At 41.4% G+C, this 17,144-nt stretch overlaps 1 protein-coding gene across 2 annotated transcripts in view; it reads right to left on the bottom strand.

Annotated features, from left to right (window-relative positions):
- The window catches only part of YTHDC2 (YTH domain containing 2), a 40,905-nt gene extending 24,126 nt beyond the window's left edge, over positions 1-16,779 (bottom strand). The window contains exons 1-7 of one of the 2 annotated variants that reach the window (XM_026865349.1): positions 16,691-16,779; positions 14,686-14,882; positions 12,715-12,914; positions 11,966-12,132; positions 8,908-9,010; positions 7,182-7,338; positions 664-771 (exon numbers count right to left, since the gene is read on the bottom strand). In XM_026865349.1, the coding sequence (XP_026721150.1) occupies positions 664-771; positions 7,182-7,338; positions 8,908-9,010; positions 11,966-12,132; positions 12,715-12,914; positions 14,686-14,882; positions 16,691-16,779 (1,021 nt within the window). The remainder of the gene's footprint in view (positions 1-663; positions 772-7,181; positions 7,339-8,907; positions 9,011-11,965; positions 12,133-12,714; positions 12,915-14,685; positions 14,883-16,690) is intronic. The other variant, XM_026865350.1, reaches the window with a different exon arrangement.
- Positions 16,780-17,144: the final 365 nt, after the last annotated feature.

Below are 17,144 nucleotides of genomic sequence, written 5' to 3'. Positions count from 1 at the left end.
CCAGCTCTCTGCCCCATTCCCCAGGGGTGGGAGAGGGTGAGCAAGCACCTTTGTGGTGTTTACACTGTGATAAATGTATAGTTAGGATTATATGTTATATCTTTGGGTTTTGCCTTTTTTCTTTTTTCAATACATACTAGGATAATTACTTTCAACTGCCAAGAAAACTTCTCGAATAATATATCTACTTAACTGAAAAGCAACTATATTAAGTCCAAGGGTGTTAATGCTTCAGGCCTACATATATTCAGTCCATCCACATCTGAAGAATGTTGTGAAAAGTGTTACTAATAGGAACCACTTCTGTGCAAGACATATAAAATCCTGCCCTCTTTAATAGTCACACTAATCTGTACCCAGCACATAGTGTCTTCTGCTTCTATAGTTTTCATATGGTCAAAGCCTGCAATTATATGCAACTCTAATCATCTGAAAAAATATAACATTTATCAACTGAAAGCAAACTGAATGCAACCATTATATATTATTTTTAAAGTTACATAATCTACTTCAATAATGTAAACACTGAGAGCTTAAAGATACTTGCTGACATCTAATCATGTCTCATTTAATATTCTGACTTTGGAATTTTAACAATCATCCTATTTAGTTATTCAATCATTAGACTTATTGCCAACCCTAACAATTAAGAATTCCACCAACCTTGCTGCTTCTCTTTCTTGTACTTCACCATCTCTTTGTTTGTATAACCAGTACTTCGTAAAATGTCCTCCAAAAACATCTCTTTAACTTCAAAAGGTCTTCCTTGTACTGAAAGTATAAATAATTCATAAAATATTAGGTATTCCTTAGCTTAATTTATAACCTTAATTTTTAAAAAGCATTTTTGTAGACACAAAAAGTGAATTAAACATTAAGTGGGTCTGATTTAAAGACTTACTACTTTCGTTGAAAAGTCTTATAGGAGTATCTATACTGGAGTTTATTTTCTTAAGATTAGTGGGCCACAAAAGAAAACAATTGGATTACCTTGGGTACCTTCCTTTTCATTATCCTTTCTATTAAGTGTTGTTGTAACAAGACATGCTCATAAGATTAACAGCTATTAATAGCAATTTTATTAAAATAAGAAAAAGAAAAAAGCCACTGTTTTTTAGGGTTACAAAAATGAATTCACTGTGTAAGACTAGCACCTGGATTACAAAATATAACAGCAATTAGTACAGCTTTAGTGCAAGATACCACAAGCAGATGGCTACCTTTGTATTAAACAACATCTTTTCTTAAGAAGTGTATGAGGAGAGGGACTTCCTTCTATTTCCTCAATTGCTTCAGCCAAACTTGGCTTTCTTTACTGAATACTTCCTGATAAAAGAAACATTCCAATGGTCTTTATCTCCTAACCATTTGGCCTGATTTCTTCTTCAGTATCACTGTTATCTAGAGCTTATTTATGGACATTAAAGGATTCTTTATCACAAGAATTAAAATCTCTCAACTTTAATTTCTGGTCCTTTAGCAGACATTTTCCACAGCTGAGCTTAAATCACCTAGGACTTTTCTACGCTCCAGAAAGAACAAGCTACAATTCACATATGTTTAGCCGCTGCCATGGAGCAAGTCTTCCAACACTGATTGCAAACTCTGTGTACTATAGGAGCTCACAAGTACAAAATGTTGGTTTCTGTGATCAGGATTTTATCAGGTATATTGTTGAAGAAGGATCAGATTTTTTTCATTACATTAACAGAGAATTATCTAAACCCTCTTCTTGTAATTCTTAAATTCCCAGAAATGGAAAAAAGAACACGTCTTTAAACTGTGATTAGCCTGTGAAGACTAGTATATGATCACAGTATGATCACTGAGGTAAACTGGAGAAAGATACTGTAATCAAAATTTCCTGAAAAACATATTGGTTTAAATGAACAAAAAGCTACAAGAGGAGTAAACTGTTAAGCCACACAATTGAAACCGAGGTTTCACCTCTCAAAAACAAAATAAAATATTGGGAAACACTGAAATCATGTGTAATTTTCATATTCCTGCCTCCAACAAGCTGCAAGCCTTATTTTAAACTGGGAACTAGAAATAAGCACTTCTATCTGTAAAGAAAAAAAAAACAAAAACACAAAACTATTTTCAGGAACATTCACTAAAATAAACTGACAGTATGCAAAGACAATTCTAAAAACAGTGATCCTACCCATGGGTAGGATCCAGTCCTGGGACTGTGAAGCTCCTTAAAAAAAGACTGACATGCAGACAGTCTACTTGATTGTTTTGAAAAGAAAGTATTTCTCTTAAAAGCTTATTTTCACAGAATCATATAGGTTGGAAAAGACCCTGAAGATCATCTGACAGTGACACCGGACAGTGTCACTGCTCTGGTGCAGCCCTCTGATTACTACTGTTTGTTAGTTATCCAGGCAGGTAATGATGAGGTGGTAAAGAGAAGTCTAAAGTCACTATAAAAGGACTTCAAAGCACTGGGGTGGCTAGTTGAAGGCTTGGTAGATCAGGTGGTGTTTTCATCAATCCCTCAAGGGGAAGAGAAAAATTAACACATGGCTCAGAGACGGGTGACACCATAGGAATTTTGGGTTCTTTGACCATGGTAAGGTTTATAAGGTACCTGGTCTGCTGGCAACAAATGGGACAGGTGGGATGCAGCTGTCCCAGAGTGGGGAAAAGGATTCAGGGGCAGGAGTTAGCAGGGCTTATTAACAGGGTTTTAAACTAGATATGAGGGGGGACAGGGAGGTAAATAGGCCTGTTAGGAATAAACTCAAGGGAAGCATGCCAAAGCTTGAAGGATGGTGGTCTGATGAGGGCTCTCCCTCTGCCATTCCATTTGAGAGAAGGGATAGATATTTAGAAACCATGAAAGCACCTGAGAAGGGTCTGGTAGGACAGGGGGCCCACACTCACAAAAAGGTGATGGATTCATTCATCTCACATGCATCTATACCATTGCACGCAGTGTAAGCAACAACCAGAGGGAGCTTGAGGCCATGATGCAACATGAGAGAACTATGACACAGTAGCTATCACAGAAACGTGGTGGGATGCGTGGTGGGATGCCTCATAAGACTGGAGTGATACAATCGATGGCTACAAGCTCTTCAGGAGGGACAGACAGGGAATGACAGTCAGTAGAGCGGACCTGTATGTTAGAGAATGCTATGACAGCTCGGAAATCAAGTACAGTGATGATAGGGTTGAGAGTGTTTGGGTTAAGGGCCAATAAAGCAGATCTTGCTGTGGGAGTCTGCTATAGACCCCCCCAACCAAAGCAGTGAGGTGGAGGAAGCTTTCTATAAACAGCTGAGAGAAATCCCACGGTCACTTGCTGTTGTTCTTGTGGGGGACTTTAACCTCCTGGGTATCTGCTGGGATCACAGCACAGCAGAGAGGGAAGAGTCCAGGAGGTTCCCGGAGTGTGTGAAGGATAACTACGTCACACAGCTGGTGAGTATGCCGACCAGGGAAGGAGCCCTCCTGGAGCTGCTTCTTGTGAACATGGAAGAGCTTGGAGGGGAGGTAAAGGTTGGAGGCTGTCTAGGGTGCAGTGATAGTGAGGTGATTGAGTTTTCAATCCTTGGAGAAAAAAAGAGAGGGGGTAGTAAAACTGCCACCTTAGACTTCCAGAGGGCAAACTTTGACCTGTTCAAAAGACTGATTGACAGAATCACTTGGGATGCTGCCCTGAAGGAAATGGGAGTCCAGGAAGGCTGGACATACTTCAAGAGAGAAGTCTGAAAGGCACAAAAGCAGGCTGTTCCCGGGTGCTGGAAAACAAGCAGGTAGGGAACGAGACTGGCCTGGCTAAATAGGGACCTTTGGCTGGATCTCAAGAACAAAAGGAGAATCTACTGCCTTTGGAAGAGGGGGCAGGTCTCTCAAGAAGACTATATAGTGAAGTTATGCAGGGAGAACATCAGGAGAGCAAAGCACAGCTAGAGGTCAACTTGGCTACCGTTGAAAAAGATAGTAAAAAATGTTTCTATAAATTTATTAACAACAAAAGAAGGATTAGGGAAAATCTCCCTCCTTTATTGGATGCAGAGGGAAACATGATAACTAAGGATGAGGAAAAGGCTGAGGTGCTCAACACCTACTTTTCCTCAGTCTGTAGCAGTGGAACTGGCTGTTCCCTGCACACCCAGCCTCATGAGCTGGGAGATGGGGAGGGGAAGCAGAATGAGGTCAGCACAGTTGAAGAGGAGGTGGTCAGAGACCTGCTACACCACCTAGATGCACACAAGTCTGTGGGACCGGATGGTTACACCCAAGGGTGCTGAGAGAGTTGGCAGATGTGCTCGCCAAGCCGCTGTCCATGATTTACCTGAAGTCATGGCTAACTGGGGAGGTCCCACCAGACTGCAGTGTGGCAAATGTGACACCCATTCAAAACAGAGGCAGAAACTACGATCCAGAAAACTACAGACCTGTCAGTCTGACCTCGGCGCGAGGGAAGGTCATGGAGCAGGTCATCTTGAGTACCATTAGAAGTCATATAATGGACAACCAGTGGATCAGGCCTAGTAAGCATGGATTTATGAAATGCAGGTCCTGCCTGATGAACCTGGTTTCCTTCTATGACAAAATCATCTGACTATTAGATGAGGGAAAAGCTGTGGATATTGTCTACCTGGATTTTCAAAAAAGCATTCAATGCTGTTCCCCATAGATTTCTCATAGAAAAACTGGCTGCCCATGGCCTGGATGAGCAAACGGTCTGCTGGGTCAAGCACTGACTAGATGGATGGTCCCAGAGAGTGGTGGTCAATGGAGCTAAATCCAGCTGGGGGCTGGTCACAAGTGGTGTTCCTCAAGGCTCGGTATTGGGACCGTTTCTGTTCAACATCTTTACTGATGATCTTAATAAGGACTTAGAGTGTATCATCAGTAAGTTCGCAGATGACACCAAGGTAAGTGGGAGTGTCGATCTGCATGAGGACAGGGAGGCTCTACAGAGAGACTTGGATAGATTGGATCCGTGGGCCAATGTCAACAGGATGAGCTTCAACAAGGCCGAGTACCAGGTCCTGCACTTGGGCCACAACAACCCCCTGCATGGCTACAGGCTTGGGCAGGTGTGGCTGGAGAGCTGTCTGGGAGAGAATGATCTGGGGGTTTGAACTGACAAGCAGCTGAACACGAGCCAGCAGTGTGCCCAGGTGGCCAAGAAAGCCAACGGCATTCTGGCTTGTGTCAGAAATAACTGTGACCAGCAGAAGTAGGGAGGTGATAGTCCCCCTGTACTCTGCACTGGTGAGGCCACACCTGGAGTATTCTGTCCAGTTTTGGGCACCTCAATACGAGAGAGATATCGGGGTGCTGGAGCGAGTGCAGAGGAGGGCAACAAAGCTGGTGAGGGGCCTGAAGAATAAATCCTATGAGGAGCGACTGAAGGAGCTGGGACTGTTTAGTTTGAGGAAGAGAAGGCTGAGGGGAGACCTCATCACTCTCCACAACTCCCTGAAAGGACATCGTAGAGAGGTTGGTGCTGGTCTCTTCTCACAGGTGTGAAGTGACAGAAGTGACAGAACAAGGGGGAATGGCTTTAAACTGCAACAGGGGAGGTTCAGACTGGACATGAGGAAAAAATTTTTCACAGCAAGAGTGGTCAGAGAGTGGAATAGGCTGCCCAGGGAGGTGGTGGAGTCACCATCCCTGGGTGTGTTTAGATGAGATGTTGGGGGATAAGGTGTAAGGGAGTACTTTGTAGAGTAGGGCTGCTGGTTGGACTCAATGATCCCAAGGGTCTTTTCCAACCTGAATGATTCTGTGAGTACAGGGCTATGATCACTTCCCTGTCCCTTCTGGCCACACTATTTCTGATACAAGCCAGAATACCACTGGCCTTCTTGGCCACCTGGGCACACTGCTGCCTGTTGTTCAGCCGGCTGTCAATCAACACCCCCAGGTCCCTCTCTGACTGGCAGCTCTCCAGCCACTCCTCCCCAAGCCTGTAGCGCTGCTGGGGGTTGTTGTGGCCCAAGGGCAGCCCCCGGCATTTAGCCTTATGGAAACTCCTCCAGTTGGCCTCAGCCCATGGCTCCAGCCTGTCCAGGTCTCTCTGCAGAGCCTCCCTACCCTCGAGCAGATCAACACTCCCACCCAACTCGGGGTCATCTGCAAACTGACTGAGGGTGCACTCGATCCCCTCGTCTAGATCATCAATAAAGATGTTAAACAGGAGTGGCCCCAAAAACGAGCCCTGGGGGACACCACTCATGACCAGCCACCAACTGGATTTAATTCCATTGACCACAGCTCTTCAAGCCTGGCCATCCATCCAGTTTTTTACCTTTACATTTCACTGGTGTGCCCATCCAAGCTGTGAGCAGTCAGTTTTGCCAAGAAAATGCTGTGGGAAATGGTGTCAAATGCCTGACTGAAGTCAAGGTAGACAACATCCACAGCCTTTCCTTCATCCAAAAAAACAAAATATGTTATACTTAAGAAATAATTGTGGAAAAAGGAAGAGCACTGCAGGATGCCAGAGGTCAGCCATGCAGAAAACCTGCAAGCCAAGGGAGAGAGAAAGAAACAAAAGCCAAAAACCATATCTCCCACAAATCTGTTTCACTCTAAACATCAGATGAACTTAAAATAACAATGGTAAGGTTTTTTTGCATTTAAATGTAATTTAACTGCAGATTACTGAGTCTGAACATAAATGAACATAAACTACCATGTCTTTTCTCAATGTTTACACAGACTAACAGCTAATAATTTCCTTTAAAATAAAGAATCATGTGATTAAAACACAAAACCCCAATTTGCCCAGGACTGTATTTCTGAAGTGACCAGGTGCAGTTGTCTGTTCAACACAGTAACCAGTAGCAATATTTGTGAGGCCAGAAGAACTAGAATCTACTGTAATGAATTAATGCATATCACACTCTTGTAGATCCTTAGTGTCTGTAACACTATGATGATCAGCATCTTAAGAACCTTTTCCTGCTTCATAAATTGAACATGCAGGGAGTGAGGACATGCCTGCACTTATGAAACTTCCTGTGATAAAAACACTTCACTCCCAAGTAGGTGCAGAAACAACCAAAATGAACAAACAAAGAATAGGCATTGCTGTAACTCTCAGTGTATTTATCGTGTTCCCTTACTCAGTACAGTTCACTACAGTTTAATAAGATCTCGAAGTCCTTGGTCAGGTATACTCAGATTTAAGAGTTGACATAAATACTTACTGTGTATTACTGGGCAACTTCGAAAATACCTAATGAAGAGGTGGGCATCTAGAGCAGCACTAGAAATAATTAGTTTTAAATTAGTCTGGTTTTGCAACACATCTCTCAGTTTTATTAACAAGAAGTCACTGAACCTATCCCTCTCATGTACTTCATCCTGTAACAAAAGGAAAAAAAAACCACAACATATATAAGCATCACAGAACCAAGATCATAATTTTTTCACAAATATGAACTTTAAGAACTAAAATATATAATTTGCTGGTACATAACAGACACATTAAAATATATAAGTCTACTTTAAGGATTTTTTTTAAAAAAAAACATCCAAAAGTCAAAAAATATTTCCAGAAGTTTTATAAAGATACCAGAGCAGACTGCACTGGTAATGCACAAACCACATATATCTAGATTTCAGAGGTTAAAGTGAACTTCTGAAACTTTTCTTATTCTTATATTTGAATCTCATTTTCACATTAATGACACAAACCACAAATCCTAGAAATCTTAATTTAAGAAATTATCACTTCATACCAATGAACATGTAACAAAATGTATGATATCACATAATCAGAAAAAGGTTAGATTGCTTAGATTCATTAAGTCATGCACAAAGGTAATCATCAGTTAAGGCCCATGTCTGATTATCCATCTTTGTTGGTGTGTTTATATTATGAACTTATGTAGCAGGGACCCAAATATAACATTTTGAGGATGAAGTCAAAAATGTAAAACTCATTCACACACTTTTTTTTTCATTTTGATAAACAGGCAGGCACCTAAAATCATTACGAGTTTTTCTGTCTTCAGCAGTGGAGAACTTAATCTTTCAGTAAACATTCTGTTTCCACTGACTTATAAAACTCCACAATAGGAATATTCACATAATGAAAAATGAACTCACATTTGCTGAAAATGAGACTACTCAACTTGAAAACATTTGGGCAAACAAATGGACTGCAAACCTGGTACTGCTCAAACAAGAACATGATACAAGAAATGTGGAAGAACGACTTTAAAACAACGGACATATTATGAGCGATCCAGACAGGGTGGCCTCACTGTAACAACAGGCTGTAGCTGTTGTGAAGAACACCTGCAAAGCCAAGGGGCTAAGAAACTGCATGCATAGCAAAAAGATAAGGAAGCCTGACTGTTGAAAACAAGATGTTTGTCCAGCAGGAGAACGGCACACGGACACCACACCGGGACCAATCATAGGGGGCAAAATGGCACGTGGACAAGTAGCTTTAGCCTATTGGCAATCAAGTATCTGCATGTGTACTTTATGGTAGTCTACAAGTTACTGAATATCCTTTAATAAATGAGCATTGCTTGATCACATTGGTTGTATGCATGCTCATCTCAACTGCACAAGAAATTCTGACACACACTGAATCATATCTATATAAACCTCCCTAAATCTCATCTGCTTTCTGACAGAGGAGGTACAGAAAAATTTAGAGCTCTGTTGTCCACAACTGCATCATGATTCCAAAATGAATTACTGGCATGAACCTAAAATAAGACACTATTACATAAAAACAAAGAAGGTACACGCTACAATAAAGACCCAGTAAGCCTTTAACGTTAATTCAAATTCTAACCAAAAAAAAAAACCTTCTTAAATGCTCAGAAAACTAATAAAGAAAACTAGGATCTCATCTTCCAATTAACAAGCAACACACACTGCTCCACATCACATGAAATAAAACAGGATTCTTACCACAATAATATGTGTCACAGTTGATAGACTGCTGTCTCCTGCCATTAGCGTGCGAAGTAGTATGCCATTAGTGCAAAATGTTAATAGTGTCTTTGGAGAAACCCTATTGAATAGTTCATAAAGATATTTCAGTTTTCTGCACCATTTAAAAACTTCTAGTTTTCCACTACTTACTGAAAATTAAAGAATTGAACAGCTGCTCACCAGAAGTGGAATTACCTTTTCCATACCAAGGAATTCATGCATGCTGTTTGTTTTTAAGCTATGCCTATCCTCAGAGAGTTCCTAAGGAATCTTAATGCTTATGCTTCAAAAATTCAGACAAGAAAACTAATTAACAAAGTGAAATTCAAATTTATATAAATAAGCAAGAGAAACTGAACCTTGAGAACCTCTCCTTGTTGTTTAATTTAATGGAAAATTCAGTGTGGATTGCTTTGGAAAAACAGAATCACAGAATCATCTAGGTTGGAAAAGACCTTGAAGACCATCTAGTCCAACCATTAACCTAACACTGACAGTTCCCAACTACACCATATCCCTCAGCGCTATGTCAACCCAACTCTTAAACAACTCCAGGGATGGGGACTCCACCACCGCCCTGGGCAGCCCATTCCAACACCTAACAACCCCTTCTGGAAAGAAATGCTGCCTAATATCCAGTCTAAACCTTCCCTGGTGCAACCTGAGGCCATTCCCTCTTGTCCTATTGCTTGTTACTTGGTTAAAGAGACTCATCTCCAGCTCTCTGCAACCTCCTCTCAGGGAGCTGTAGAGGGCAATGAGATCTCCCCTCAGCCTCCTCTTCTCCAGACTAAACACCTCCAGGTACGACCTGTGCTCCAGACCCTGCACCAGCTTCGTTGCCCTTCTCTGGACACGCTCAAGTCATTCAATGTCCTTTTTGTAGTGAGGGGCCCAAAACTGAACACAGGAATCGAGGGGCGGCCTCAGCAGTGCCGAGTACAGGGGTCAGATCCCTTCCCTGTCCCTGCTGGCCATGCTATTGCTGACACAAGCCAGGATGCCATTGGCCTTCTTGGCCCCCTGGGCACACTGCTGGCTCCTGTTCAGCCGGCTGTCAATCAACACCCCCAGGTCCCTCTCTGACTGGCAGCTCTCCAGCCACTCCTCCTCAAGCCTGTAGCGCTGCTGGGGGTTGTTGTGGCCCAAGGGCAGCCCCCGGCATCTGGCCTTATGGAAACTCCTCCAGTTGGCCTCAGCCCATGGCTCCAGCCTGTCCAGGTCTCTCTGCAGAGCCTCCCTACCCTCGAGCAGATTAACACTCCCATCCAACTTGGGGTCATCTGCAAACTGACTGAGGGTGCACTCGATCCCCTCGTCTAGATCATCAATAAAGATGTTAAACAGGAGTGGCCCCAAAAACGAGCCCTGGGGGACACCACTCGTGACCGGCCACGAACTGGATTTAACTCCGTTCACCACTGCTCTTTGGGCCCGGCCATCCAGACAGTTTTTTACCCACCAAAGCATGTGCCCCTCCAAGGTGTGAGCAGTCAGTTTCACCAGAATACTGTGGGAAATGGTGTCAAAAGCCTCACTAAAGTCAAGGTAGACAACACCCACAGCCTTTCCCTCATCCCATAAGCAGGTCACCCTGTTGTAGAAGGAGATCAGGTTTGTCAAGCAGGACCTGCCTTTCATAAACCCATGCTGACTGGGCCTGACTGTCCCCCATGTGTTGTATGATGGTACTCAGGATGAGCTACTCCATCAGCTTCCCAGGCACCAAAGTCAAGCTGACAGACCTGTAATTTCCTAGATCATCTTTCCAGCCCTTCTTCTATATGAGCATCACATTGGACAACTTCCAATCAGTCAGGACCTCCCTGGTCAGCCAGGACTGCTGGTAAATCCCACTCCTTCAGCACCCTTGGGTGTATCCCTTCCGGTCCCACACACTTGTGTATGTCCATGTGATGCAGCAGGTCACTGACTATCTCCTCCTGGAATGCAGGGTTCCAATTCTTCAGGTTCCAATTCTTCAGCATATGCCTGTATATAGTCTTTGTATTTGCCCGTATGTGGTAGGCTGACCCTGGCTGGATGCCAGGTGCCACCAAACCACTCCATCACTGTCCTTCCTCAGATGGACAGGGGAGAGAAGATACCATGAAAGGCTTGTGGGTCAAGATAAGGACAGGTGAGTAATGTTTCCCTACTCTGTATCTTTTCTGGAAGACATGAGCTGACTAGTTATCATACGCATATTTCTTTCCAAGTTTGGAATTAATCCCTCCTTTCAAAAATTCTCCTATGTATTAAATTCAAGAACACATCCAGGATGGAAATGCTCTACTATATCTATCTGTACTCTTCTCCCTTCTTCAACAGCCTTCTAGAAATCATCACTGCTGTCTAATAGTTAATAAAGCTTAAAAATTAGACTTGTGTTACACAAGACACCTCCACTGCACATTTTTTTTTTGCCAAGTTGGAAATAGTACCGTCTCTCCCTTTTGTTCTTCCTCTGAGTGAATCCGTTAATTCTTTTTAAGCAGGATTTTTTGCACTGCTTCCAGTAATTCTTCCATTTTGATACCTTTGTTGTTCTTCAACCAGTGTAATACCTTCACACATTAATCATCCACCTTATTTGCAATTCATCTTTACTAGCTCTCTTTCTCAGCTCTTGTACACATATTCAAATTCTTTAATTTGTCTTTGTTGTTCAATTTGTTTTCATTTGCTGTGTGATATTTTCATACATATAAGCAATGTAAAAAAACAACAAAAACAGGACAGGAAAGCGTAGGCTTGATCTGTAAGTTCCAAACACACCCCCAAAGAGAAATCAAGATAAAGCACCTGCAATTCACTTTTATGTAAGACAACTTACCACATGTAACTGCAAAATGCAGGAGGAAAACTGTCCTTTTCACTCTTAAATGTACCATTACCTGAAATAACATATCCTACCTGTACTTTACATACTGAGCTTTTACTAGGCTGTATGCCAAATATACTGTAGTTTAAATGTACACAAGATAAAGATAGCAACACAAGATCAATTAACTTTAAGAAATAACATTAGTACCTGCTTTCTAATCGGATCTGATAACCAACTGTTTGGCCAATCTTTTCTCTTCTTTCTGCTGCCACTCTTTCAGCCACAGCAATAGCTGCCAAACGTCTTGGCTGAGTGCAAAATACACGACAGGGAATTCCATTTTCATAACAGTCATCAAGAAGGAACTGAGGGATCTGTAAAAAAATTGTTTTAACACACTTTTTAGTTTAATGAAGTCACAGCTTTTTTACCATGGTGAAACAATTTAATTGCGTCTCATTATTACACAGGTTGCAAAAGCATTATCATTGCAAACTTATTTGAAGGGGCAGAAAGGCAGGAAAAATAAATTTCTGATTTTAAGGTTAATCTGTTTCCAGAAAAAAAGCTGAAGCTTCTCTCCCCTGCTTCAGAGAAATCTATTAAAAAAATACCTGTAGGCAATCTTTCTTTTTAACACAACAATATTCTACTCTAGATACTAAGAACAGAACTAGCTTTAAAAGGAAAAGGGCTATATAAAATCATAGCAATATTTTATACTGAGGGAAAAACGGTATGTACCAGAAAAATGTGCAGAATCATTTACACTTTTACTAAGTATCTGCTGGCTTAGTATTTCAAATTCAAGAAAGTGAATTAGAACACAAGACTACAATAGGAAAACAAAAGCCTTAAAACTGGCATAAAGAAATCCCTTCTTACATAAATATTACAAAATTGGCATCAGTTTCATACAAATACTGTTAGTTTTTGATTTCATTAAAGAAACATACTTGAGTAGTTTTTCCTGATCCAGTCTCTCCTACAATTAAAACAACTTTATTTTCCTTTATTATTTTAATAATTTCATCCCGTTTTTCAAAAACTGGTAGTGACTGCCTGAAGGAATCAAACTCTGATTCCCCTCTTTTCACTGGAACCTGGGGAACACCACAGTTAAGTCGTCCACTTGTCTTGTTCACGTCTCTGTTATCTGTGAAGAGAAGTTAGCAATTTAGATCAATACAAAAGGTCATTAAAACATTGCTTTAAAATTGTATATAAAAATGATTGTTCCTGACTCTACATATATCCCTATAGATAGTGACAAACCCATCACACATTTAAAAGACATATTCATAGTAACTCACCCTGTTATTGTGCTTGAAATAATTATTGTTCAAAGGAGTTATTACTTTCATAGACAATTTGAACAAAGACAGACTATCCCAGTGCATTGCGAGGTCAAAAAGGTCATGAAGAGCAAAAAAAATAAATAGAAACCAAGAAAACAAGCCTAGCATACTCTCTTGGCCTTTGTTATCATGCTTACACATTCATACCTCCACAGCTTGCTTAGATATATTCACTGTATAGTTAAACCTTTAAACTATTTCAAACTGAGAAGTGTTTCTGCTGAGATTACTGTGATCCACATGCCTTCTTTCACATCCTCCCTGGCCTTTTATGACCTACTTTCAGTCAGTCTTGCACAACCTAATACTCTAGTCTGTAAGATCTGTCTTAAATCATACTGTATCTAGACCACTGGATGCACACAGAACAGTCTGATGTATCAGAACGCAATTAATAAGTAGCCAAAGAACCTGCACATCTTCAGAAAAGACTACTTCAAATTCAGTATTATAAAAGCTACTCTACAATTCCTTAATAATTCTTTTCCAGAGTAATGGAAAGCTTGCTGTGAATTCAGTTACACATATTTAATATGATTAACAGATTAATATATTAAATTACAAGCACTTTCTTACCAAGACAGACACAGGCTAACAAGTTAAAAGAGCCAAAAAAAAAAAAAAGAGTCTGGAGAAGAAAGATAAATTTTACACTATTCATTAGTTTATGCCTTACATTCCTATGGAATCGCTTTTCAGTACTTATAGTTTCCCTCTGTTCATTAAAGAATCCTATTAAACTACTGAAACAACTGAAAAAGAAAACTAATAAAAGAAGCACTTAAAACATGAACCCTCTGTTCATTAAACAATCCTTTAATAGGTTGTTAATAACAACCAAAACAACTGAAAAAAACCCTAACAAAGGAAGCACTTAGAGCATAAACCATCATAAATCAAAAATATCCTGTGAAACAAGGCATACCAGTACAAGTGTTTTCTCTGCACTACACCCAGCTTTACATACAGAAACACAACTCTTACACTCTTGACTGCTAAAGCAATAATCTTGTTAAAAGCACTGTTTAAAAAAACCCCACAACGTATCACAAGTTTGTCTTCCAGTCAGTGCTTTCATATTCTAGAAATCAAGGTCTAGATAATAGTCTGTTAGGGAACAAATCTATTTTAGAAGACGACAAAACAAAAAATAAACTTAATTTACCAAGAACATGAATTTCTGTACATTTCTGAACAGCCAGCCTCATTTTCTCATACAGCAGTCATGGTAACACTTCTCTCTTCAGTCTCACCTCACAGAACTCGTAGGAACTCACATTTCAGAAATGTACTTCCAAATAAATTTGACTTGAACTGACTCAAAGACTCAGAAGTAACTTCGTCAAGGGAGACATGACTGCCTAAGTTTCTCACGACACCACTTTTAAAAGACCCTACATGAGCAATTAAAAGCCAAGAAAACTAATGGGTCTGTGTGGGGAAGGGTGTCAGTTGGGATGGGGAGGAGACAGAGAAGAAAGGGGTTTGGTTTCTGCCTGGGTTGTGGGTTGTTTGGGGTTTTTTAAGCAGTGTTGCTTAACTCAATACCAGAAGACATACTGAATATACCAGGTTCAATAGCACATGCATTTCCTCGCTCTGTCTTTGGCAGAAGTTCTGTTCGTTCCTTATTTGTGACAGGAAAAGCCCAAATTAAACTCTGAATGGCACGTTTTGTACTGGGAGCCAAGCAAAAAGTCATTACTGCATGTGTTAGTTCTGATCCATTCTTCTTCCTTACAGTCAGGTATCGATTTGCTCCTTTTCTGGTAGGGGGGGAAAAAAAAAAAAAGTGTTTTAGAAATAAGTAACCTATTTAACTGTATGTAACAATCATAATTCTTTCAAGATGGCTGTCACATTATTTTCAAATAGATTGTCATAACTAGAAACTTCCAAATAATGTCCTGTGTTACATGAGGCACACCAAAATAACAGAAGCATCCACAATATGCACCATCAAAACCACCCTCTATTCATACGAGGGAGTGCAGCACAGAAACTGCAGTCTTTGGATGACTATGCCCAGCACAACCTTAGAATTATGCCTCCACAATATAACACTGTTTTGCTACCCTTCTGTTTTGCTACCCTTCTGTTAGAGGTCTATCACTGCATTTGCTTCCCAAAAGACATACAGCTCCATCAATCACTCTGTCAATCAATACTGAGAGGTATCACACAAAACTGATTTATGGACTAATTAAAGAGATTTAGAGGTTAAAAATCAACAAACAGACATAACAGACAAAGAAGCAGACTTCTATTGATACTCCAAGCCTTAATGAAATCCAGTAGAAAAAATCAGATTCCCAGGATGTTCATTATCAAATATTTACAATGTAGAATTAGAGCTAAAACAATTAACACTCCATCTGTTCTCAGACTGAACTACTGACACTGAAATGCAAAGAACTGCTGTAAATATGCTTGAAACTTAACTATCTTGTGCCTGGGCTACAACAACATACCAACACTTAGAAAATGACTTCTCAGAATAAGAACACAAGGTCACACTACAGGGCACCACCAGTGCCCTGCCCCAGGTAGGGGTGGCGTAGTGGTGAATGTGTACAGATTGCAGGTACCCAAGTGCCAGCAGTGAGGAGAGGCTGGGGCTGCCCCATACCAGACACAGCTGTCTCCAACAGACCCACTGCAGGGCATAGTTGAGTCCCACAGCCACAGTGGTGGAAACTGTAATAACGTATTTTAAGAAAGGGAAAAAATGCTGCAGAGCAGCTGTGACAAAGGAGTGAAAAAAAAATGCTAGAGACACAGCCCTGCAGACACTAAGATCAGTGAAGAAGGAGGGGGAGGAACTGCTCATGGTGCTGGAGGAGAGAATCCCATGAAGCCCACAGAAGAGACCTCAGTAGAGCAGGTTTATCCTGAAGGAACTTCAGCCTGTGGGAGAGACCCCATGCTATTTTCTCCCCATGTCCTGTTGAGGAAAGCGAGTGACAGACCAAGCATCAGGACACCTGGCAGTCAGCCAGGGTCAACCCACCCCAACACGGATGCTTTCTAAGTTGTTGGCTTGGGTTCAGTTCCTTGTCAATGCAAGATAACATTTCAGAATAGCAAAAATACTGAAGCTGGAACAGTACTTGAGTGTGCATGTGCAGGGAAAAGTTGGCAGAATTGGAAAAGCAAACTGCAATGCTTCACATGACTGCTCCCAGTCTTTGGTAGTGCGTATCTCAGCAACTTAAAACCACAGAACCATTGGGATTGGCAAGTACCTCTGGAGGTCATGTAGTCCAAACCTCTGCTCAAGCAGAGCCATAAAGAGCCAGTTGCACAGAACTATGTCCAGACAGCTTTTGAGTATCTCTAAGGAGAGAGAATCCACCACTCTGGGCAACGTGTGCCAGTGCTCAGTCACTTTCACAAGGAAAAAGTGTTTCCTGATGTTCAGAGGGAACCTCCTGCATTTCAGTGTGTGCCCATTGCCTCTAGTACTATTCCTTGCAACAGTGCAGGATATGCCAGAAACAGAGGTCATTTTAACACCAGACATGAAATCCCATACACTTGCAATAAGAAAATAATAATCAAGACTCCAACTTACCCTTTGCTTTTAGATATCAGTCCAAGGGACTGACAGAGCCGGTGAACAAACGCTCTTTCAGTACTAGTGAAAGAAGAAGGAAATTCCATTTCTAGAAAGATAATTAAAAAAGCAAACATAACAACATAACACACAGTATTCTTGACATGTTATGTCCACGTTATAAGTTTTTCAATCTCCAAATCTACCACATTCTCCCCTGAACCACGGGCCTAATGGCAGTGCTGTATCTTTGTACTTGTAAGCAATGTAGGGCTCGCAAGCAAGCCACCATATTCGAGCAAAAAGGAGTTGAGGAGAAGCTTCTACTGGCGAACCGATGAAGAGCCTCCGTGCCTAGATGTCTGTTACCCCCACTTCGGGCCACGTCGCCCCCTGCCGGCCCAGGCCAGGCGCTCACAGCCGCCCCGGCGCCCCGCGGACCAGGAACCGCCTCGCCGTTGGCCCGCCGCCA

Source organism: Athene cunicularia (assembly GCF_003259725.1).
Source record: "Athene cunicularia isolate RWA chromosome Z unlocalized genomic scaffold, athCun1 chrZ_part1, whole genome shotgun sequence".
NCBI lineage: Eukaryota > Metazoa > Chordata > Aves > Strigiformes > Strigidae > Athene > Athene cunicularia.
Note: the sequence above shows the minus strand (reverse complement) of the source record. Positions and strands in the feature narration are given on the sequence as shown.